Source organism: Ambystoma mexicanum, chromosome 7q (assembly GCF_040938575.1).
Source record: "Ambystoma mexicanum isolate Mex_15411 chromosome 7q, UKY_AmexF1_1, whole genome shotgun sequence".
NCBI lineage: Eukaryota > Metazoa > Chordata > Amphibia > Caudata > Ambystomatidae > Ambystoma > Ambystoma mexicanum.
Window position 1 is genome coordinate 134,139,688 of NC_090941.1, and position 25,559 is coordinate 134,165,246.

The 25,559-nt window shown below is 44.1% G+C and overlaps 1 protein-coding gene across 1 annotated transcript in view; it reads right to left on the reverse strand.

The window, feature by feature from the left end:
• The window catches only part of TGDS (TDP-glucose 4,6-dehydratase), a 521,057-nt gene that overhangs the window by 174,655 nt on the left and 320,843 nt on the right, over nucleotides 1–25,559 (reverse strand). The window contains exons 6-7 of the mRNA XM_069639164.1: nucleotides 16,845–16,943; nucleotides 10,975–11,034 (exon numbers count right to left, since the gene is read on the reverse strand). Coding sequence (XP_069495265.1) covers nucleotides 10,975–11,034; nucleotides 16,845–16,943 — 159 coding nt within the window. The remainder of the gene's footprint in view (nucleotides 1–10,974; nucleotides 11,035–16,844; nucleotides 16,944–25,559) is intronic.

The window sequence follows — 25,559 nt, forward strand, 5'->3', positions numbered from 1 at the left end:
GTAGCTCCCGCTCCTGTGGTTCTGGCCTTGACTCCAGTGAAGCCGAAAGCCAAGCGGTTCATCTCAGCCGGTGAGTCGAGGGGAGAGTCGATAAGAAACGGGCTGTGTTGAATGAGAATCACAAAGTGGCAAGTTTGAACCAAGTTCAATGAACTGTGAAAAGTATTAAGGGGAGACCAGCTGCTGAGGGAAACTGACACCATGTGGGTGCTAACTCGAGAGACTCTGATCGTTCCCTATCTGATTGAAACTACAGGTAACAGAAGGCTGTAGGAGAGCCACCAAAAGAGGTCACAGTGGTCATACAGGAGCTCTAGTAAAATCTCTGTACAATCGAAAAACTTTGATCCACAAACTGCGTGAAAGCAAGGTAAGTGAATCCCGCAACACTTGAAACTAACGTGAATGTGAAGTTGTCAAGAGTGAGCCCAACGGAGGGATGCTGACGAGAGGGGCAAAGTCTAAAGCCATGAGAAACATTATGTTCAGAGATGTGAACCTGGCCGAGTGATGTCCACTAATAACTGTTTGAAAAGACATTGAGAAAATAAGGAAAAGAAATCCTGCTAAAGAGATTTGAGAGGGGTCCAAGACGGCTTGAGGGAGATCCAGGGGTGAAGCCATCACCCAAGTACTCAAGTACTGGCAGTCAAGAGGGGTCCGAGCCCAACTGAGGGAGATCCAGGGGTGAAGCATCCAAAGTTCTTTACTTTTCTTTATATTATTTATAAAGCGCGGCCATGGACCCTGGGGCATGAGGGCGCCACAAGACATAAACAACAATCAACAAATGGGGGCCAATATCACAATCCAGTTAAAACATTCCAGAAAGATAAAAGAGTATCAGTAACCGAATTAAAGAGATGGGTCTTCAGTTTCTTTTTAAAAGTCTCAAGAGATTCAATCCCTCTCAGCTCCGGGGAGAGAGCATTCCAGTCTTTGTGTCCAATGGAAAAAAAAGCTGTATTAGAAACCTTCACAGTTCTACATTTTGAAATGAGTAGGAGGTGTTGATTGTTCGATCTTAAGGCTCTGCTACATGTTCTTACAGGCAGTAGATGTTGTAGGTAGGTGGGCATATGACCTTGTCTGCATTTCTGTATTATGGTCAGGTTTCAAAATACAATTCTGGATTCCACAGGTAGCCAATGAAGAGTGTGTCTAGCTGCCGTGACATGATCTCTGAGTTTATGCCTCATAACCACTCTTATGGCTCCACTTTGACAAACTTGGAGTTGGTTTCGATCAGCTTTATCCACACCAATTAGCAGGCTGGAGCGGTGTTTGCTCCTATGATTGCTCTGGCAACAGTTTCGGCATTGTCTTGTGAAATAAAAGGTCTTAAATGTGCTAACAATTTTATATGATATGCACAAGATGAGACTAAGCTGCTTACATGATGCTTCATAGAGAAGCGCTGATTAAAGTGTCACACCTACCGTTTTCACTTTCTTCAAGGGAGTAATTTTTTTGCCTCCTAGATGAAAGCTTCCATAATTAGGGCCAAGTTTTTGCAGCATATGGGGTGATCCAATAACTAAAGAGCTCCGTTTTAGATTTATTGAGCACTAGTTTATTATAAACCATCCAGGTTTCAATGATAGCAAAGACTTTGTTAATAGCTGCTTCATCCATGTCATGCGAGCCAGACAGCGGGATGACACATTGCGTGTCATCTGCGTAGTTGGAAAATGTTACATCCTCGTGATCCAGCATGGCAAATAGAGGAGTAGTGAAGCTATTATAGAAGCACAGAGAGGTGCAAACCCAATGAGGCACGCCACACATAATAATAGTGATGGGCACGGATTCATCCTCTCCACAAAACACCCTACTGTCGCGATTGCGAAGGAACAAGGAGACCCATTGGATAGCCAATGGGGAAAAATAAGCGACCTCATTCAGCCTGGTGGATATGATGGTATGATCCACCAGGTCAAATGCTGCGGAAAGATCAAGCAACGTAAGTAGGGAAGCTTCGTTCTGATCCATGCGAGCCAGTAGCTTAGATTTCAGCTCCAAGAGAGCCATCACTGTTCCGAAGCCAATACGGAACCCGAGAAAAGATCAAATAGGAACATTTAAGAATACGATACATGAAGGGTCAGCGCCCAGAAGAGGGGGGCACCGGGGTGAAGCCATCGCCCAAGAAAACATGTGACAGCAGTTTGTGTTAGTTAGTGGTTTTGTGAATCCATCAGGCCCTCGGAAACAAGAGACTCAACTACTGAAGGCCTTGATATTTATAAGGACTGTTTAGTGGTCAGCGCCTGGAAGAGGAGGAACCCAGGGGTGAAACCATCAACCAATATGAACTGTGGAAACAAACTTTTATTTTGTTAAAGTGACATTGTTTTGTTATTTGAGTATGTCAGGTCCTTGAAGCAAGAGACTTTCCAAGTGAAATGAGACTTGGCCATCGATGGCCCTGATAACTGGAACTGTCGTTGCATGCTGGAAAAACTCGGAACTGTGCTGTGCTCCAAGATCCCACCTTACCCTGTGCTCAAAACTTGAGGAAGGGAGACCCCACGCTACCGCTTCCTGACATATTATTTTAGAACACTTCTTTCTTTTCTTGAAAACCCTCCCACACCCTTTTTGTATTCGTTGTAAGGTTTGGCAATAGGTACTTCAGTACACGCCCTTTTTATTTGACACAATGCCACTAGGACTGACTTATTTTCATTTGATGGTCGACACTTGCTCCCATCTTGGATTGAGGTTTAGATTAGGCATTTTTACAACCTGCATATAGCATTCATTTTTCAATAAACACCCTTAAACTGTGAACACTTGTGTCCGTTTTACTTGTTGCCACCATGAGTTCCTTACAGTTTGCCTTTAAGACTCACTCCTCGGTCTTCCACAGTCTCTGGAACTACAGGTTGTGTTCACTTCAAAAATAGTTTTTACAAGCAGCCAGTTTCCCTTCCCCAAATTTAGCTGCACCTTTCTGCCAGCTATCAGCCCAAGTAATTACCCAGAAGCCTTGGTGCCACTTTCTTAGCTTCAGGTAATGCTTGCACACTTGTATCTTAGGCCCACTGAACTGATATTAACTCCACAGTAACATTGAGATTGCTGTTTAACTCTGAGAAAGGCTGGTTTCACTGTTAATATGGGGAGACGCTTGGCTTGGGCAAAGCTTGTTTTCTCCAATAATTTATACACTTTCACTTCTTATATATGAAAGGTATGCCACGTTAAAATAAAGAATAGAATTCGGTCTCTCTTTAAGAATCACAATTAGGCACACGCGACCACTCCTTGATGTAGTTTTTACAAGCTAAAGGTTTACACAATTGTGTTATCAAGGTGATGTTTTCATTAATGGTCTTTACAATGTTCATTCTTCCAAATTAGTGAAACGCGGCCACTCCTTCAGGCAGTAACAGTCTTTTAAGGGTTGAACAATGGGTATAAGAAGAGTTTGCTTTTCACACACTTAAAATGATTTTCATATTATACGCGAGGGCTTCATTTCCATTGTTCAGGTATTACACTTTCAATTAACAACTTCTACTCGCTTTAAGCCATACGCAAGAGAATAGGGAACTGGTTACTGTTGCCGGCAATGCTTGTGCAAGGTATTAGAGCGCTGTGCTTCGGTCACCGGCTTCTTTAACACTTGCTCTGCGGGTCGCACTGCTTCTAAGACTTCAGCCACAACTTGTACTGCTTCTGGCTTCTTAGGGAACCACACCCTTCTTTTGTGAAGGTGTCTCTGGTCCTCTCGCTCCCGAGACCCACAGCTTGACAACTTCTCCCCGCCTCGGTCTCCAGCATGTTCACTGCGTGGCAACCATGACAATCAGGCTTACCTGGGGAAAGACAGCTCGCTTGCACGCCTTCTGCTGCACAGCCTCTGAACTTCAGAGTTTGGAGGAACAGGACCCTCTCAGGAATCTCTCAGATCAAGCAGGTGAAATTGTTTTACTTCAAGTTCCTGTATCTCTCTTGTTCTCCCACTTCTGCTCTGTCTGCCATCCTCATGCGTTCTTCCTCCTGCTACTACTGCTACAGCTTGCATTCCAGTCACAGTTCCAGCTCCTTCCAATTGCCTGCACCTGAGGGGGCCTTTTATGCCTCCCAGGTTTCCTTCAGGTGTGGGTTGTTGGGCTTAATTGCCTGACTACTGAAACTGCATGCTTCTTCAGCTCTCTTCCTTGTCCCAGTACTCCTGTGGTTATAGGACTTTTAGTCCCCTTCAGCAAAGTTAACTCTTTTAATAATGGAGTTAATTTTCAGGGTAGATTTATTTTCCTTTGAACTCATTAAAAGAAGGACTGTTACAATGGGCTGTGATGGACGTAGGTATTGGCTTTAAGGCACTTCCTCTAGATCCATATATATTGTACATTTGGGAGTAAAGAGGGTGTTTATCCTGAGATACCTTGAAAGATCTTTCTGTTAATAAGGTCTGCTCAGATTTAACAGAACTTGTTCCCCGCGTCACAGATTTTATATGTGGGTCAGGAACATTATAATGGCAATATGCCATTACCCGCTTTGGGAATCCAGAAAAGCACTTTCTTTCAGAGGACAAATACTGTCTCATATCCCACAGGATCTCCTCACCACCCTGGACCCTGTCTCCTTCCAGGTGATCCTCCAGCAATAATTCACCCCCAAGGTCAGGAAGTGCCTGCCCGTCGCTGGCCACCAAGGAGGAGACTCTAGGCAGGGTTTCAGTGAGGGCTCCATAGGATTCTTCACAATGCACTCAACTCAGACTCAAGGTCCCCTGGTACTGGCAGTTTGCAGCCCAGGAAGGTCACAGCATGTCGAGGGATGGCTCATTCTGCAGGTCATCTTGAGATAAGCGGCTCTCACCAGCCTCTGGGTAGGAGTCATTGCATTCGGGACCTCCAGGTCAATTGGAAGGAAGGGTGGCCTCAGGCTCTGGTTATACAGCAGGCTCTCCGGTAAATGGAAATTGCTACAGGCGTCTTTTCTTCTCTCTCTTCCAGAATTAGAGTATGTATCAGGGACTACCAGCAAAACCTCTGCAAACTCTCCCTGCAGTTTACAGAAAGGGGCAGTCTGACTTTCCAATCAGGACACCCAGCCCCCCATTGGGAACTGGTTACTTTCAGGCAATGTGAAAGACAAAGGGCTGCAGAGTTTTGGACTCCTCCCTCTCTTCCTGACTTCGGACACTCTGCAACCCCTGCAGAGAATACAAAGGATTCCCGGCGAAGACTAAACTGCAACCGAGGTCTTTCCCGCCTAGAATGGCAGACGACCCAGGAAACAACAAGCAAACGAGAAATGGCAAAAAAAGAAGGAGCCCACCATTCTAGCAGAATGGTATTTCTCCTGTGCATTACTGAGGCTGATTTTTGACTAAGTCATTAAAGTAGTTTCCCTGCCAGAAGCCATTCAAGTAAACTTGCAATTGTAACAAAAATGTTACCACATAAGTAAGAAAGGTGATACATTGCATCCCCCCAGCACTCCACATAAGTTGCGGTGTGCCAGCTAACTAACATCAATGTAAAGGGGATGAGAATCCCACTTTGCTTCTTGGGAATAGTTGTTCATCCAAGAAATAATAAGAGAATTAAAAGGAAGTCACTGCATTTAAAATGCTGTGTGCTGCCATAGTACTTTACAGTCCAAAGTTATTGGAAACTATAACTCCAATCACACACTAGAGAGACAAACGGGTTCCCCATGCCTAGAGTAAAAGACTAGGTAAGGGGAAAAAGATTCCCACTCACCCAGGGACAAGGGAAAATAATTACCTAGTCCAAGAAAAAAGTTCAAGGGGTTGACACAGGTCAGGAAGATTATTCATATTTATGAAAATCTTACTTAACGGCGCTACATACATATGCGATCATTATTATTTGAGTCTAAATTTACTTGCAGTGGTGATCTGAGATGCATGAGTAGTGGATTTGTTATTGGTGACAGATAAACCAGGCATCCTAGAAAGCTGAGAGACTCAATTATAGTCTTTGTTTACAACTTATAAGTTAAGTATTAAATGATTAAAGGTTGTTTAGTATATTAATTTCTTATGTGGTACAATAATGGCAACACCATATATCATACCTAGGGTTTCCTGTTTTAGGGGTTTATTTTATTTTACTTCCAGGGGAGTTTTTCCAGTGTTTTCATAAGACTTCGGAATCTGTGTTTATCAGTGTTTTCTCGTTTGTCCCTTCAGAAAATTCGGGATAATAGTTTTTTCCAGTGTAAATATAGAAATATTCTTTTATAGTTTCATTGCGTGTATAAGATAAATAATGGGCCTCATTACAAGTTTGCCGGTCCAGTAACAACGGTGCCGCTAAGCTACCAGACCAGCAAACTACGAGGTCTGCGAACGGGTGCCTTTCCGCCTGGCAGGTCTGACCTGGCGGGCGGAACGGCACTCGCTCACAGACATTGTCGGATGCACTGGCACCATTCATGAATGCTGCCGGTGCATCCGACATCCCCATTCCCATTGTGTCCAATGGGACTCAAATGGGAATGGGGAGTAATAATGTCCGAAAACCAGCAATGGGCGTTTTTACCGGCACGGCTACCGCCGGACTCATAATGAGGTCCAATGTCTCTCAGAACACGATATTATGAACACTTTCAGGAGAATAAAGACGAATGTGTTAATCCAGCAATATATAACATTTCTACACGTCAAAGTTATTGCAGTAAATCATGAAATTCTTTTTCAGGACTCTTTGCCCATTTTTGCCCTTTTTTTTTCTTCCCATGAAGACTTTCATTTGTGAAAACAACCTTTCCACATTGTAGAGACTTCTAATTTTAGCAGATAAGGCAGCATAGCGTGATAAAAGGATTTGCCCGAGAGCACTCCCTTTGGTGGGGATAAGGATAATTTTGACTGTCAAACGAAATAAACTTCAAGCCTATAAAAACTGTTTATCATGCTGCTCACTACAAAATGAGAAGGGAGTCTCATTAATGTACCCCCTGAGGCTCGTTTACGGAGGAGTTGGGGGGGGGAGCAGGCCTCAACTGTTTGCCTGGTGTGGGATATCAGGGGATCCTATAGCAGAATGTTGCAAAGGAAACTCATCAGGTTAGGTGATTGTTGCTGAGATGTTATATGTTTATATCTTCCTGTAGTTCATATGGCTTTTTTCCTATTCCTGCTCAACATGTTCTGTAAAATGTGTTGTTTTGACTGGGGATGAGCACGGCTCTCTCGCTTCACTCTGTTTGGCAAGCTTTGTCCCCATAGCGAAAATCGGAAGCTGGCACCCACGACTATACGCACAGTAAGTGAACATATCTGAAAGTGAATTATGCAAATATGGTTCAATTGACCTTCTCCTTAGAGGAAGGTGTGCAAGACAAAAGAGCATTGAACTTTAAAAAAAATAATAATGAACACCAGAAAAATAACCTGAAAAAGCAAATGTTCCAATAAATATGTTGGCAAAGTATAAAAGGTGCTCACTTTTTAAACCCAACGATCTGTAGTGAAATATCCCTGGGAAAAAAAATCCCATATATGACAAGTGCTTATTTTCTTGTGGGTGTGTGTCTGCACTGGGAACATGACAACATGGGTAAAATCCTGGCAGCCAAATACTTGAGCAAGCTTGCCAACCTCAAAAAACCCAATGCATTGGGTCCGCCCTCACGTCTCCAGGATTGCAACTCAGCAAAAGGCCAAAAATGGCCTTTGGGTTTTGAAAGGCGTATAACAAAATGTAAAGTGTGAAAGGGCTACCTGTTTGTGTTTGACAAATTCAGGGTTCATCTATGATGTGATGAAAATATTACATTCTACCAAAAATAAAGACATTTTGGTGTTGGATATAAACATCTGAAAAAAATGTAGTTAGTTTAAAACTGTTCTGTGTGATATTGGCCTGATGGAAGGCATAGATTTAGGCAACTAAATTGTGCTTTCTCTGTGCCTTCAGAATGAAATTTCCATTTGCATTTCTTCACACAGAAAGGTGAAGAACATCTTGTCCAAAACAATGATCCCTTAAAAGAGCCATCATTTATAAATCACTCCTAATTTAAAAACTCTCTTTGAAGAAAGAAAGAGTTACGCAGAAATTATGGGCTCTGCAGCTTCTGATGTGCCACTGTGTGTGGGTGCTCTACAGAGTCACAGGAGGCTGGGAGGTGACTCTGACACTATGGCCTCATGCGAGCCCCATACATGGAAGCCTCACATAGCTTTCCTTTTAAAGAAGCTAGGCAGCTGAAAGGAAAGGATCTGTGGCCACAAAGAGACACTGAAAAATCCATGTTAAACCATTTTTTGTAAATACAGATATTTGTCAGTGGTATTTCTAGGAATTTTAGCCAAGTTTAAGACATGAATCGGCAACTGCAAAAATGGCTCACATTTGTCTAAAATTCCTCAAAATAGCTCAGACCACAGACTAATACAAATATTTTGTTTTACAAAGAAAACAATGTAACATTGAATGTGCAGTGTTTTTGAATACGGTCAGGGGACAGGAGGAGAATCAATAGGAGAAAGCAAACAAATCATAAATGCAGGGGAGTAGGGCTCTTTTCCTATTGTCTGCCAAGCCCCCCTCTCCAGCCACCCCTTCACCACCCAACTTCATCTCATTCGTGCTCACACTAAGGCACCACTGTGATGGGGGAAACAGTGTTTTTCAGTTTAAACCTAGGAGGCACTTTTCTTCCGGGGGTGTTTTTCCGGTGTTTATCGGATTTCACTGAGAACAGGAAAGCCTAATCATACCTTAAAATAAAGAACTATTACACCAAACTGGAGTGTGGCATGGTCCATAGCAGATTACCTTGGGTCATAACATATGTTATATTTAGTGTCACCAGCCAGTTTAATCAGGTATTAATCACATGGATCCGAAGGCTACTGGAACCAATGTTGTTAAATAAAAGAGACAAAGTTGATTCTTATGTAACCCAAAAAAGGTTTAGCACCAAGACCAAAGACGAACTCTGATCGTCTTGTCCCACTAGTAGTTCCCCTATAGATAATAATTCTAGCCGATCTAAACACACTCATTAATAAGGGTGGTCCGGAGCACTATTCATGTATAATAGTAATTTATGTGCATTTACAAATAAAATAAATATATATATACACACACACACATTATATTGCAGCAGTCTCTGCACTATAGTTAAGTTGAGTTAAGTTAAGATCGAGATACACAGGAAACCTGAACATTGAATTGCTAATAACTTTTGTCTTGCATGATGAATTTGGCTGATATTTAGCAAATAAAAAGTTATTCATAGGCTTCCACAGACAGGATATTTTGGGAAGTTATACTCCCATTCAATTCTACATAGAGAAAAAGTCCACATTTCTGTGCAACACACAGAAAAAACCACTGGACGGAATTGGACAAGGTACGAAACAACTTCAGGAACGGTTTGGGGTTATCCCACGCAGTAGTTGTTCAAATATTTCACAGAGAAGGGGGTGCCCCCTTCTCCCAAAATTATATCTGTATCTCCCATGGTACTTTGCAGGAGAGAGGCTTTTCAGAAATTAAAAAGTTGCCTTTTTTTTCCTCAATGCAAGAGAAGTGCGAATATAATGGGGTTAGACGAAAACTAAAAGTGGAAAAATTCATTTTGGAAGATTGAAAACGATGAATGGGAAATCAGGCTAGAGGTGGGGAGGGAAAAGAGGACACCTAGTAAAATTGAGGCACTGGGGCGGGGGGTCTGGGGACCAAGTTCCTAGCTCAATGTTTTTACATATTCAGGGCTATTTTACCTTATTCAGGATATAGTAGAAAATGGGATCGGAAATAAAAAAGTGTGTTACACAGGTATCTGAGGATATTTGCAGCCATCTGCGGATATTCTGGGTTATATGTAGTACATTGCTAATATAACTGCTGTTATGGGGAAAAAAAGTGTATTTTTTTTTTTTAAGTTAAAATAATGAGATTGACACAGATGTGTGGTAACCTATCAGGGCAACATGTCAAGGGGTGCAATATGGCCATGGCCAGTGAGCACCAAGTCCATGCTCACTGGACAGGCCGAAGGCCCTGGCTAGTGGGCCCAAAAGACATGTATAGTGGCCACGGCCAAAGGCTGTGACCATCCAGTGGGTACAAAATAAAGATATTAGGGGAACATGTACAGAGGACACGACCAAAGGCCATGGTAGTGTTTTAAACTATACAGTGGGCAAGGCCGAAGGCCGTGCTAACTGGTCTGGGCAGAAGGCCCTGGCGAGTGGGCACAAAAGACATATATAGTGGCAACTGCCAAAGGCCTCGGCCACTTAGTGGGTCCAAAAGAAACAAATTGGGGGGGGGGGGGATCATGTAAAGTGGACATGGCCAAAGGCCCCCCCTGCCCCAGTCTGGACATTTTGGGAAAAATCTTTAAAAAATGAAAGTTACTAAGAAAGCAAAAAAAAAAAGGTTACGCCCCCATCCCATTTAATATTTTTTAAAACTCCTGGATGGATTTAAACCAAACCGGACCTGAAAATCGAGTCAATGCTTCATGCCCAAGTTGTTTCTTATTTGGTTCAAATCTGCCCGCGGTTTTTGCACTTCGGCTGACCAAATATTGGGCTTTTTCTTGTATGCGAAAACGAATGGAAGCAGTCCGCAAAAAGCATTTTGTTGCTTTTTTAATAACTTCTCAAATTTTTAACAAATCATTCCCAAAATGTCCAGACTGAGCGGCGGGGGAGTGGCGGTGGGGCGCTTGACAAACCGTGTCATCAAATCTGTCCACCAAGTCAAGAGTTATTAGCAATAGAATTTTCGAATTACCCATGGCTCACAGGTTTGGTGCCGACCACCAACCTATAATACATATATACATATATATATATATACATATATATATACATATATATATGTATATATATCAGCCACGTCATCATATGCACATATCAGGACTTGGACATAATGTGATTAGTGTACAAAATAAATTCTAGAAACTTAACAAGTAATAAAACAAGTAGAATAACAAATAAAAACAGGACAATTGACTTACTTTCCCTGGAAACTGGTGTGGTCCATAAATATTGCAGCTTCTAGTGACAATAACTGGAAACTTATATAAAAGAAAAATAATGTATTAGGAACTTTAAGATATATATTAAATCCATAAATAATGAACATGTAAAAAATTGACATGATAGAAGAGCTGCAGTTAATGGGCTTGCATTTAATTTACTGCAGCTCTAAGAACACATTATCAGGGCATTAATTAGGGCTTTAAAACTGCAGCTTAGATCCACAGAGCTGAGGATATGGGGTTGTTGGAAAGGCTGGCGAGCACCAGAGAACGGGATCCCCTAGAGCACAGAAGGATGGCAGGCTCCCATGTGGGGTAGAATCCAGACGATAACTGCTGAACCCATATGCATGCAATAGTATTGGCCGACCCCTAAACCACACCCGTAATAAATGGCTCACAACTTTGTCAAGTGTTGGCAATAAAAGGCCGTAGGATTTTATTGTACAGATATGGTTATGGAGATAACAATAATCACATATCATAATAGTATCATACTTTTGGGCACCGGGTCCCGAGGTTACGCCCTCTGGCCCGTGCCCGTCTTCTCATGTCCCACAACTTGTGGGCACTGTACAGTGCCTTGTACCTCTTTTCCTTTGTTCTTCTCCCTTCTTTTGTAGAGTGGGAGGGTTCTGTGGTAAAGAAGCAAAAAGGTTGGAAGACACTGAGTAAACAGTGAACCTCCTGTTTGTTTGGGTCACCGTTCAGGGTCCACAAACAGATTGTGTTTACTCAGAGCATGCTGCTCTTATTTATAAGACCCAGGGGAGCCCGGAGTCTTTGTTATGTATAGTAATGGGGGCTGCTGTTGTCACAGCCCCTGGCCGGATAGCTGACTGTCTGCCCCCCTGGAGGGGGCAGCTCTTTGAACCTGGGCCCTGTCTGACTGTTGGTTTCCTTAGGTGCTTAGCACCTTGCTGTTTGGAGGAAGGGTGAGGTGACTGTTCACACCTCACCCTTCCTTGACTTTGTTTTGCAGAGACTGCGTGTCTCTGCAGCTGGGGGGAGGAGAGGAGCAGAAACACGGAAAGGGTTGGGCTGCCCCTCTCCCGAGCTGCTGATAGTAACAGCAGTTACCCTGCCTCGCTTTGGGAGGCCCTGCAGCATTGCCCAGGAGTGTGTTCCAGTGAGGGGGGGCTTTAGCCCTAGAAGAGGGGTGTATCCATTGAGATGGGAGAATAGCCGTTTTACCCCAGAAGTGAAGTGTGCTCCAATGAGGTGCAGAATAGCTCCTTGAACTCCAGAATAGGGTGTGTGCTCCAATTAGGGGGAGAAGAACATCCAAACCCCAGAAGAGGGGTGTGCTCCTGTAGAGAAATGAGGCCTTGAGACATCAATAGAGGGATATGCTCCAGTGAGGAAGAGGAGGAGGAGAGCTCCTTGAAACAGGAAGAAAGAGAATTCCGGCAAAACGAGGGGGACTGAAAAGTAGTAAGAGAGAGAGTAACTTTGATCCCTGGAAGAGGGAATATGTAATGAGAGAGGAGAGGTTCTTGGCCCTGGAAGAGGGGATGTGTAGCAGAATAGGAGAGCCCCTTTAACGCCAGAGGGGTGCGCTCCTCTGAGGCAGAGGAGAGCCATCAGCACAGAAGTGGGATGTGCTACAGTGAAGAGAGAGACACTGATCTCCGGAAGGGGGGATGTGTAGCAGAGTGGGTTCTGGGAGTAGGGAATACATTACAGAGATAAGGAGAGCCCATTGGAAGGGGGTGGGGGGTGGACTTTTGGGACACTTGACAAAGGGAGGAATCCCTAAATCCAGAGAGAGGCAGAGAGGCACTGTGGTCCCCAGAAGAAGCAAAAAGGCTAAGATCAAGGCTGTACAGCTTTCTTTTTGTTGCCCTTCATATACATATAATACTGCTTTCAAGGACTACGTTTCCCAAGAACCTTTGTTACAGCCACCATGAAAACAAAGTCCATGCAATAGTCTTTTTACTTTGCTTAAAAAAAAGTTATTCTGGTGTCACTAGCATCTGATATGTGACATGATATATGGGTCGTTTTAGTATATTCCCTGAATTACAATGTGTTCCGGTGGCACGTACTGCATCAATTCAGTTTTCATTGTTTGCTAAATGCCACAACTGTATCGGGCAGATGAAGATGAGATATACCATCCTTGCGCTAATCAGCCACGGATGTTTCATGTTTCTCACCTGAAGGAACTGCTATACATTCCAGTTGACCATTTCCATTTCAACTGCTTACAGTTGCTCGCACATGTTGTTTTGACATGTCCGCCATTGGCATCACAAACTCTGGGGTGATTTCATTTTGAACAAAAACATAATGTATGGACACATATACGGCACCTGACTATGCTAGTGTCGCAATGCTCCCTTTCCTGCAAGGTCCCCTCAGTTCACAAGTAGCCAAGCTACACAACCGGATTGCAATGGATGCCACTGGCTCCAACAATTGCTTTTCCAACTCACTCCCCTGTCAAACATCCGAGGTGATGCTGCGAGTGTGTATTTACATGGGTTATGTGTGGAAAACCTCTGAATATGCATTTTGTTATTTAATTTAGCTTCATCACAACAAAGGTATGCCGAGTGGTGAACAAAGGTCCTTGTGCACGTAGATCTGTGCAGAATTTGCATTAACCCGATCAGCTACGTTTCATTTACTGTTTTACACGGTATACACAGCTACAACCGGTGCTGAAACCCCTGATCTAGGATATTAAGCATGGAGCCTGCAACCTCCAGGTTTGTAACAAAGGTCTGTGGCACAGATACATTTACTGAAAAAAAGAGCTTCCACCCCATATTTCGCTCACTCCTGAGCACCCCTCTTCCTTGCTCTTCACAGACCATCTTTTCATGGCTTTCTCAAAAGGGCAAACCTATTGGCTTTGCACATGATTGTTCTTGTTGGTCTTGTCCCAACTGCAGGGAGTATGTGTGTAGCAGGTTCTTTGTTAAAAGTCACTAAAGATGGTGCTCCTCAAGGAATATTAGAAATCTACAATACACCTATTACTTTATCACAGGCTGGGACAGCCTGTTTACACGCACCCAAGCAGCAGTCTCTATGTGTTATATAATTCTTCCGGGCTCAGCTAGACTGGGTACAACCCAAACCTGCTTCTCTCATCAAGGAGTATGACAACAAAACGACATTTCCTGTAAAACGAACAGTTGGCATTGAGCACCACATGTAACCAGTAAACTACTGTGCATACATAATTTTCCAATAACTGCAGTCGTACTCTTATCTTTTTTTTTTCTCCAAATGCGTACATTCTTTAACTGAATAGACTCACTGAAGGCTGCTCATCCTCCACGCCCCAGAGGCAAGGTAGAAAAGCAGAGGTTGGAAGAAGATTCTGGAAGAGTGTGTGCTAACGCTGTATCACAAAGCAAAATTCAACAGCAGAATAATCGTATGGAGATTTCTATTTGCGGGTCAAGAATGCAAGCACAATCTGAGAAGCGCATCTTTTACCTAATCCTAAAAGAAACGTAAAATAAGAAGTGTTGATTCCAAGACAAGGCGTGGTTTGAAAGATAACACAATTCCCTGAAGGTAATACAAATATTCTTGAGGAGGGGCCGCGTGTCAGTACTTTAAGTTACGACTTACTCGCAGTTGGCGCCATACAAATAAATAAAATGAGTCGCACCCCAAAAGGTACAGTGCACCCTAAAACGCTGATGCCTTAAGTTAATCACTCGGCAGTGTCACCTTCACAAAGAGAAACCTCTCGAGGCAAACCTTAAATGAAAAGGAATATCCTCTTTCCTGGTCCTCGAGCTGTTGCAAACGAGTTCCATATCACAGGTCCCCAGAGGAGGTCAGCTCTGGGAGTCAACAGAGGATGGTGGAAAAAGAGTGCTGGGGATAGGACTTTGTGCTAATGTTAAAGGTCATTTATACCACACACTAACATCACCAGAATGGGCCCCTGGTGCTCTTAGGGGGATCTGAAAGGCAAGAGAGTTCGAAGGGATTGGCTAGTAGGGCGTAGCAGGAAAAGGAAGAGTGAGATTTGTGATATCCTGTTGACAGCTTCGTGTGGTTCACATCGTTTGGTGAGCTTCGGTGCGATTTACGGATCGGTAGGCTTCCATGTGTTGTTGTGCTGGACTATGTGTGGTTTGTTTTGCTGTTGTGGGAGAGACTGATAACAGAATTTTATAATAATAGGATATCGATGCATTCCCAACTGCTTTCGATTATAATGTACCATTTACTGAAAAGAATGTGAAGGAAGAAACCTCCCTCTAGTGTGAATGTAAACCTTTGTTCGTGATGATCACAAAATGAAATCCTCCAGTAAGATTTGGGTTCAGTATCCGTTTCAGTGACAAGAACAAGGATGACAAGGGCAGCACCCGGTCCACGTGGCATCAGAGACCATAGAGAAAGTTCAAGAAACCAAAAGGAAAGCAATGACGTGTCGGTGGTTGAAGGGTTGAGCTAAATTTTCTCCAAATTCTTTTGGTTTGTTTCGGGTGAGTGTTGACCTTTTATGGCCCCGTCCTAGGTAGGTTTAATATCAGGACTGATTGATGCTGCTTGGGCTCCAGAGCTTCCCACTACTGTGGGCCCCTCAAAACAGTAGAGAATAAAGAATGCATTCCGAATTCAGAATTCAGAAAGCAGGGGTTACACGTGAACAGCACTTCCCCCGAAGTCATTGACTAGCACAGTGGATATCCAAGAGAATATGACACAGCATTAATCAAATCAGCAGCCTCGATAACAGACATAGATTAAAGACTAATCACTACATACCAACACACCACACCCAGTGCTGACCTCGTACCAAGTGCTTCAGCTACCTTTTAAGGCTGTGACGTCCTAAAGAACTAGCTCATACATCTGTTGGAAGTTTCTTTTTTTTGGAAGTTTTAGTAATATTACTTTTGAAGGAGGCACCAGGCAGGATCTTCCTTTCTTAAAATTCTGAGAACAAAATGGAAGGCAGAGCAGTGAGCGTAGTGTTTGTTTAAAGGAAAAAGCTGTCAAACTTAAAAGCTACCGAAACTCACCTACCGGAAACATAGGCAACATTTGCTTCCACTTACCTAGCAGAGCTCTCTAGAGCTTTGCAATTAGGGAGTTGGTTCACAAAGAAGTTACTAGTAGCAACTTGGATTTACGCCTGGAGAGAGACTATTGGATTAACAAAGAAGTTACCTAGACTTACTCCTGACTTACTCTTCCCTAAATCAGAATTAGTCCCAGTAACGTCTTTTTGAATAGGCTGCCAAATCTACTGACTTTTCGAGCAAAGGACCCTTCATCTACATGCGTTTCCAAGTATTTATCTGTGAATGCCTAGAAATACTTGCAATAGCAGGGGCTGCCCTGGGGACGTCCACATATGCATAGATTATGGCCATGAATGACATGTACCAATGACCAAGACAATGTGAGAAACAAAGGAACAGAGCACAGAATGGATGGTAGTATTCCACTTCAAGCACCGTTGAAAAGAACAACTTGGCACATTCAAATATACAAGGGTAAAGCAAAGCACAGCCGCTAGGGGAACCGAAAATGTTGATGGGCCTGGGACCATTTTAAGAGCTAACCGCTCATGGATTTCTGAGCAAAGTGCCAACAGTTTTTAACATGTAGGGGGCTTTGGGTGCTCAGATTCCTATGTGGAATTGCTATGTTGCCAAGGCAAGGCTTTGCAGGCTCCCTCCAGTTAGAAGGGTTTACTAAACATATCCTGCCTTTTAAAAAAAGAAAACTGAAAGATTCATACTAGTGAGCAGGACAAAGGCGTTCCTGTTTATGGCATTAATATGGGCACTGAATGTTAGAAAGAATTAACATATATTTGCTGGTAAGTATCGTTTTTGAAATTAGAACATTCTTACCTTATATTTTTCCCAATATGACAGCACGCAGCATTCAGCTGCTGCTTTAGATGCAGCATAAGGATTTGTGGGTCGCTTGGGAGACAATTCATCAAATTCCTAGGAAGATATTGAATTACTCTGTGAAAATCAACCAGCACAACAATATTAATAAGAATTTTTGCGATTTGCTTAGTTTCCTCCAACAATACCCTGTTACTCTCACGAGGTGTACCTCCCCCAGATGGTCCTCCCTCATATAAGTGCCCCCAGGGTTAGGATCCGTCCCCTGGCCATACAGGGGCGATGCATCCTCGGGGAACGTAGTGGGGGCCTCGCCAGATTCATCACATACCCATCACCTAATGCCCTGGCTTCCTGCCCAAGGGTCTTCAACTAGACTGACTCAGGCATCCCCCTGAAAGACCGGTCTCTCCTTCCAATGTTGTGTCCCATTTCCAACTAGGACTCTCTGGTACAAACCTTTCTTCCCAGGAATCTATAGGGGAATACAAACCGGGAGAATTGTTGACAGTCCATAGGAGGCCCCTTTTCTCAAAGAAACAAGGTAGGGGTTCTCCCACCTGCGGGTTAGATGGTCCCTTTGAACATGGAGGTCCACCCATGTGGGTTCATATTTTTATTTGTGCCACCTGCGAGACCCACTGGTCTAACTGGGGTACGATACTCCCTATAACGATTTGGGCTGGCAAGTTGGAGATTACTGCCTGTTAGGCAAGATTGTATGCAGTACCCTGTGGGAGACGGCACCAGCCTTGACCTCTTGGCAATAGTTAACCCAACCTTTGGTATAAGTATGTACTACACAAGTTGGTAGAATGACTGAGCAGCCAGGCTTATCTCAAGAGGGGTCAATGTGAGCAGTAAGGTTATTACGCAGAGATTTACAGTGACAAGTATTCAAATAAACACTTACACTCAAGGTTTCTTGTTTAAAAAAAAATAATTTATTTAACTGTCAGTTGAATAAGCCTTCTTTAGAACGAAGCAATATAGAAGTAACACAAAAATACACTTCAAAATTACACTCTCTCAGTTTCTTTAAATCAGCAAATACCCATTTGGGATGGCACACAGATTTTTCGTACACCCTGAGGTGACTTAAATAACTAGGACACTGTAGACATTAATATATCACTGGTACTTTTAGAGCAATACTGAGGTTGTGTTAAATAAGGTGAAGATAAGGAAATAAAACAATGGTTAACAAATATTCTTAAGCAGGTAAGAACTTGAACTTTTTGAACCCCCCCCCCAATGCAAAGTAAATTAACCCTTTCGTGGGGGAAAAGGCAAAGCACAAAGTCAGAGGTATGAAGTGTCTTTCGGGGGGCCAGGACAGACAATGTTAGTTGAGCAAAAGTTTAGGTGAGCTGAAGCACTTCTTGCAAGTAGGTAAAAAGACTTGCACAAAGGTTTTTGTCTAAAATGAAATCACTGTAGGGCCACATGCTGGGAGGCTTGTGAGGGGCAAAGCTGTAAGCCACTGTGCAAATGCAACCAAGGCAAGTCTCAATTGAGAACTAGCACAGCTACAAAACAAGAGGCAAGTCCTCTTAGTTTTACAGTACCTTTGGTTAGACGAAAAACTGCTTCCAGCTGGCTTCTGTTCCTGTGTAGGTCTGCAGATCATGTTGTTCCTGAGCTTCAGTCGTGGGGACAAGAGGGAGGACGTCTGGGGACTCCTGCACTACGAATAGAAGGTCAGCAGCAGCAACGGGCAAACTTCACATCAGCAGCACTTCGCGGTTTCAGCTCCTCGTGACTCTCGCAAATAGCACCATTGCGGTTCTCGGATACCACTATGAACTTTCCTCGCATCTGGGGTCCAGCAATCTGTTGAGGTGGCTCAGGGTTGGTCAGTCCTGCTTCATGGGAGTCCGGAGGATCTTCCTGGAGCTCGGGTCTGACTTAAAGACACTCAAACGATTCTGGTGTTCCTTTCCCTGGCGATCGGTTCCTGCAGCAGCAATGGAGGTACAGCCAGCTCCGAGAGAATTTCCAGATGAGCTCGTCTTTGGGTCGATTGGTCCCACCAACCCAAGGGGAGAAGTCGTCCTTTGCAGGTCTTCTTTAGACGAGGCGAATTCAGAGCTTAAGCACTGCAGCAGGGCTTTGCCGTGCAAACCAACAGTCCAGGAGTTGCAGCAGGCATCTCTTCCAAGTTCTTCTTCGGATTCCTTCGTCCAGTGGTCGACTTTGCCCTCCAAGCAAAAAGCCTCACCTTTTATGCAGGTTTCTCCCATTCAGTAGCAGCTTAGCTGCAATCACATAGCAGGGTGGCTGTCCTCCAAGGACAGCCCTCCAGCCAATCACCTTTGGGTGCATTCCTGTAACCAAGGAGACTAAGCATAGGGAGTTTTGGGCTTCTCCCTCGCTTCCTGCCCTGCCAGACACGCAGGAGCCAAAGGCAGGCGTCACTACTGAATCCCACCAAAGACACAATGAACAAAGGGACCAAACTTGGTTTGGCACACAGTGTAAATCTCAAAAAGGACCTTTCCAACAAGAAATTGCAAAAAAGACGACTGTGGCCATTTTGACAAAATGAGCACCCATGGGTGCTTTACTGCAGCTCCAATTGCAGCACGTGGTGGAAACAACACAATGGTAGGAAAAAGTAAACCACTGCCACCAGCCATTAACTGTAGAAAGGGCATCATAAAAATGTTAAATGAGAAACCAGACAAAGGGGATACTAAGTAACTCCTTCAGCAACCGATTGTAGGATAGTGTGTGCTGGGTCTAGAAAGTTACACAATGTAAGTAAAGTCAATTTCACTTCACTGATCTTGGAAACAGTAGTTTCACCAAGAGAAGGTATTTAAACCTTTGGGAAATCTAAGAGACTTCCCTGTGCACTGCACTGAAGGTGCTGTGCGTCACAATGTGAAGATGATGCTTATGGAGTTTGTCAAACTCCAAAGTCAAAAGAAACACAGAAAACACATTGAATTAAAAGTACAAAGTCCCAAAGTTCAGCAAAGAGCTGGGGGTCTCTGAGATGGGAGGAATTTAGCACTAAACTGAAACTTCTCCCTAACACTACCACTGTCAAATGTACTTATTTTCCCAAGATGGTCTGTGGATAGTTTTCCACATGGCCATGGATACAGCCTACTCTTACTTCTCTCATTCTTTTCCACCCCAGGGGAAGTAATTCTGCAGTATGGCACGCCCCTTCCTTCCACTCTCCAGTTGGGCCCAGGGGAGCTTCCCCTCTAGACTGAGAGAGACTATGTAGGAGGGTTTCCTCTGTGCAGAGAGAAAAGTATTGGATCTTCTCATATTCTTATTTTTCCTCCCTTTCGGTAGATATTTCTCTGGATTCTTAGGAGATGGGGGTATAATATATGGTATACCTCTATTTTCATCCCCTATCATAATATCAAAACCTGGCCGACTTCCTTTCGGTTTATCGGGTTTGTCCGATTCCTGTGAACCATTGGTGTCCCTTTAGATGTATGGCTTTTGCTCTTCTTGGTCTAAAGGGCAATACCCTGGAGGGAATCCACATTCTTCCCATGAGTGATCTGGCTCATCTCTTATAGGAGAGGGTGGTTTAGGGGATGGTATCTCTTCATCCTCTCCGCCTACTTTGAGGGTCTCTTGTTTGTCAGGGGCAGTGGATAACTGATAGTTTATCTTCCTCAAGGGAAAACCTATCTTCCCATTCTTTGCCAGATGTAATGGGATTGTTGTCCAAAGCGGAGAACAGAATATTTTGATGCTGGTAAGCTTTGCAGTTGTCTCGGAGGGAGAAGAGAATTCCCAAAAGGGTGGAAAATTGGGAAGACTCGTATCACCCCTAAGAGGAGCCCCAATTAGGACTCGGGTGTGTTGGAGGTCTAGGTGAGATACCAATGCCGGTTGCTCAGGTGTTCTACTGTGCTCAGAGTGGAGAGTGGTATTCCCGTTGGTTCCAGGTTCTATTTCTCGGGGGAGAAACATTTAAAAGATATTAGGGCATTGGGAGGTTTGGTCTTTTCCCATAAGGACTCATCTTTAGTTTGCTTAGAATTCACCTCCCTTATAAGGGATAGATACAATTTTATGAGATTTCTTTCTTACCAGATGGACTCTCAGGGTAACCTCCTTTACCATCCCTAAGGGTCTCATGGGATTGAGGTTCCCTTAAGGTTTTATACACTAGACTTCCCACCAACACCCCTTCTGATTTAAATTGGGGTTGAAGAAAAATGTAAGAGCAAATCTCAGGTTTGCTTCCACAAGAGAGGTGGGGTAGTATCTTTAACTCTCTTTCTCTACTGGACATAACATAAATGGCAAGTCAGTGGAGAGGTTTATCTGTAAGTCTAAAGAGACTATTGGCTTGTCTCTCCCCTGTACCATATCATCTTTGGGACTAAAATGTGATAAATGCTTCCCTCCACAGTGGCCTGTGAGGTCAATAGATGGAAGGTGACCCCTATCCTGTAGCCTAAGTGGTCGTGGGGTTGGTCAGTCTCAGTGTATTGAGTATATAACATACTAGTGGCAAAGAGAATTTCTGGTTGCTCTTTTCCACGTTTAATGGTCCACCAGTTTGTAAAAACGGGGTCCTACCCACACCATATGTGAGTGGAGCCAGGAATGAGACGCAGACACCGAGGAGACATGTTTGTGGTTACAAACATTTATTTCAAAGAAAGGAGGGGGTGGAAAATAGCTCACTATCTCCATTCTAAGAGGAATTTCCCTACCTCAACCAAAACCATTTAATGGGTCTGTCCAAACAAAAGTATGTCTTGTGTCCGCAATCCTCTTCTGGCCCTCACACTCTGAATAAACTCCACAGTGCAAAGGATGCTGTCTCTTGTTATTCACAAGTGCTCAAATGTTCAGGTTCAACACAAAAGTGCAAAGCCAACAAAAAGGGTAACAATGTCCAATGTTCACAGTTCCAGGGAACAGCTTCCCTTCCCACCTTCCTTTTGTCATTCTTACAAATTCAAACATAACAATCAAGTTCTAAGAGGATTAGTTTCCCCCCTATCAGTCTTGCCAATTCAAAAGGAATAATTAAGTTCCAAGAGGATTACTCTCTCTCCACTTGATCAAAACGAGTTCCAATAAACGCTGTCTACAATTGCGGCGAACAGCTTCCTTCCCCTGATTCCTTGTATTAGTCTCACCAGTTCAAAAAGAATAATCAAGTTCCAAGTTGATTACTTTCTCTTCCTGGGGTACTCACTTTTCTTGGGTCATCCATTCCCTTCACCAGGTTTTCTCTTCCTCTTTAATATTAGCGAATCCTAAGAGAATGTCTCTTCTCAAGGACTCTCCTTTCTTCTGGGCTTGTTCTCAACAGTTCATGATTTCAAGGGCATGCCGTTCCTTGAAGTTCTTTACAATTGTTATCTTTATATTTGTCTTCACCTGTTGTACTCCCCTTCCAAGACTTTTTACACAAACACTTCGCTTCACCTGGTACACCTTCCTGCCAGGACTTTATCCCACATATATTTACCTTCACCTCGTATAGTTCCCTGTCAGGACTTTATTACACACATTACTCTTTATTTAGGGTTTGGGGTTTAATAACCTGTGTTAGGGAGATTTTATCATTGTTATGCTTCATCTCCTCTCCTAGTGATACCCCAGCACTTGTTGCTGGACTTCTGGACCTTTTTCTTTAAATCCTGAATGAGTGGAGCATTTTTCCACTCATTCATTCTTGTGGGCTCTGCATTTTGGAACTCTATTTCTTTGTAGTCACCTGTAATATGGAGTATGTCTGCTCCATAGCTCTTAAAGGCATCTGTGTTTTTACTACTGCAGCACACAGCTCTTTATGGGCAGTGTTGCTGGGGACACTTCGGTTCCTCCTTTAAGATTATTTTTCTATATCCTCAAGTAACTATAGTTCTTAAGGATAGAGATATACTTAGTAGTCAGAGAGATTGGCACATACCATCTTAAGTGGAGTGCCAAAGGGATACCTGGTAACCACCTTCGCTCTACTCCTGTGACTTTAGTCACATGGACAATCGCCTAGTTATGGCTTGTGGTAGTGGACGTGTTGTACCAACTATTGTGTAATTTGTATACCGCAGGCTATGTCCATAGCCTCGGTAGTGCACAAAAGGGGCACCCAAGTACCAACTTGGGGCCTCCCTTCTTTTTTCACCATTACTTGCGTGGTTGTCCTTTGTTAGCTCTTCATCTGCAATCCATGGAGGGGGAGGTCAGTGTGTGTGTTTTGCCTTAGGCAGGACCTCTTGAGTATCTCCACCTAGGCCCAGAGTGTCTGGGTAGGCAGGATGTGGGGGAGGTGTCTTCCGCCCCCCTGTCCCTTGTCTGCCAGAGTGCCTGAATAGGACCAGCTGAGTCTGGCTGTCCTGATTGGACAGCCAAACGCCCCTTTCTGTAAAATGCAGAGAGAGATTGCAGAGGAGTGTGTGCTGGAACTGTATAAAGTTTGAGGCTTCAGGAGTGAAAAGCAAGTCGACCAGTGGAAGCTGAAGTAACCGAAGAAGACAATCAGAGTTGCCTACATACCCTTTGCAACACTCAGAAGTGACCGCGGCTGTTCTGACCCCGTTTTCTATGCGACGGAGGAGCTCCGAAGAGAATTACTACTTTTTGGCTGGTGGGAACAACCAGTCCCAAGACTAACTTTGAATTGAGCCATCTCCCGAGGTCCAATGCGTTTCCACATCTGCGGAACCCCAATACCAGGAGACCTGCTGCCCATTTCAAGTGCCTCATCAAGGAAAGGCTGAAACTGTCCAACTCTTTGCTGAGCATGTAAGGATACTCCAGAGACTTCCAATCCAACTTGCCCAGACCCCCTCACCAGAGTGCGGGAATGCAGGAAGCACAGAAGATTGACCGGACGATCCACGTCCTTTGTTGGTGCTGCAGAAAAGGCACCAAAATCACAGAGTGAACCAAGAAGTCCTCCCTCGAGACTGATGCTGAGAGATCCCATCCATTGTCCTGCCTTCAGTCATCAGACCAAGGAATCTAGAGGTCGAGTCCAGAGCTGCAACATGGCGGAGCATCCAGCATGAACATTTTCTTCAATCCTAAGATACTGTGGGGAAAAACGTATTGCTTATCAAGTCGCTCCAGAGCGTTGGAGTGCACCCACAGGTGTCCAGTGTCACCCCCTCTTACCTCCGCCCCTTTCCAGGTTTACCTTGTTAGTTGTTAACTTGCTGCTTCTATAACACTAGAGACTGGAAGAAATCCTCTGGAGCTCTTCGTATTCTGTTGCTTGTCAAGACTGAGTCCTCTCTGAACTGCCTGTAACTAGGGTTGCATTTTTGGACTTAAAAGACATGCTGTGCAAAGAAACCCTCACTAGAAGCTTGAACCAAGCTTATGTTACACAAACTAACAATTTCCTCCCTTAAAGTAACTTTACTATATATGTTTGCAGAGTAAATGTATTACTGTATAAACTGTTACAAACCGCAGGTGTGCGTAATAACTGATAATATGATAACATTGTTTTTTCCCTTTTTAACATTGCTACAAATGTAACCGCTGTAAGAAACCGGAGGGCTTTCTCACTTATTGACCGTGGGGATTTTTTGTTCAGGTGGCCAGGGCACGGCTATCGCCTTTGGAATCAGACCCTGAGGGTGGAACAGTGTGGGAGGATCACCTGAGCAGGGGGTCTTTGCGGACAGTTGGTGGAATGCCCTCAGGAGAGACGCAGTATTCCCCCCGTTTCTGATAAACCCCTACCCGACACTTCCTCCACCTTTACAAGTTCAAATGAATCCTGTCCCGTTGCCCCCTCCCCAATTCTAACAGGCACTAACATTAAAGGGAGGTGCAGGAGAAGAAATAGATCCCTATCCGACACCCCCACAGTCACTATGGGACATTATCTAAAACCCATTCACCTACAACCACACATCTGCCCCCTTCACCCTGACAAACATTTTCAGAAGTTTCCCTCCTTCATTAGGGAAAACTACAACTCCCATACTTCCTCCCCATTGCCTTCTGGCAAAACCAATGGGACAAAGAAGAGGAACAGAGCTATGAAGATTGCCCATAGCAAACAATGTACCATGGATTCCTATGGGTGGTCTCCATCTTGTCCCATTAACGAGGGCAGGCAGAGTCAGGCCTCCCTTTTCAACCACCCACACTTGACTCCAATTAACACTCTGTGTCAGTATAAAAGGTGGAGCACTGAGACACACTTTGAGCAAGCTGGGGATGCAGTGTGGACCAGAGGAGCTGCAGAGCTGAGGAGAGTGCTTAAAGAACCCCAGAGCGTCTGGAAGGGAACTGAGGGCAAGGCGCTGATTCTGTGTTGAAGGGCTACAGCAGGGCTGAGGAGTTGTGCCTTCCAAGAGCCAGAGAGGGAAGATCATATCCTGATGACTGTCCACAGAAGCACTTGTTTACCCTGGGCATATGCAGGGAAGCCCGGGTACCTGAGGGGCAGGTGGGAAGACTCTGACCTCGACCCAGAAGGCTCCAGAAAAGTTACTCGCCAGAGCCATGCTAACCCGGTGAGTCTCATGTCCTGAGAGAGGAAATCCCAGTGAACATGTGTGGGGCTGGAGCGGGAACCTGAGCATTGAATTTGAGAAAGAAAGCAGGAAACAAAGAGGCCCATGAAATTCATTATGGGACTTGAAGTTCTTTTTGAAATGAAGTGAAATTGAACTGTAGCATAAAGTAACAGAGTGGTCTGCTGGAAAACTAAGGTACGCCGATTCGAAAGATTCTGTTCACTGTGTTTAG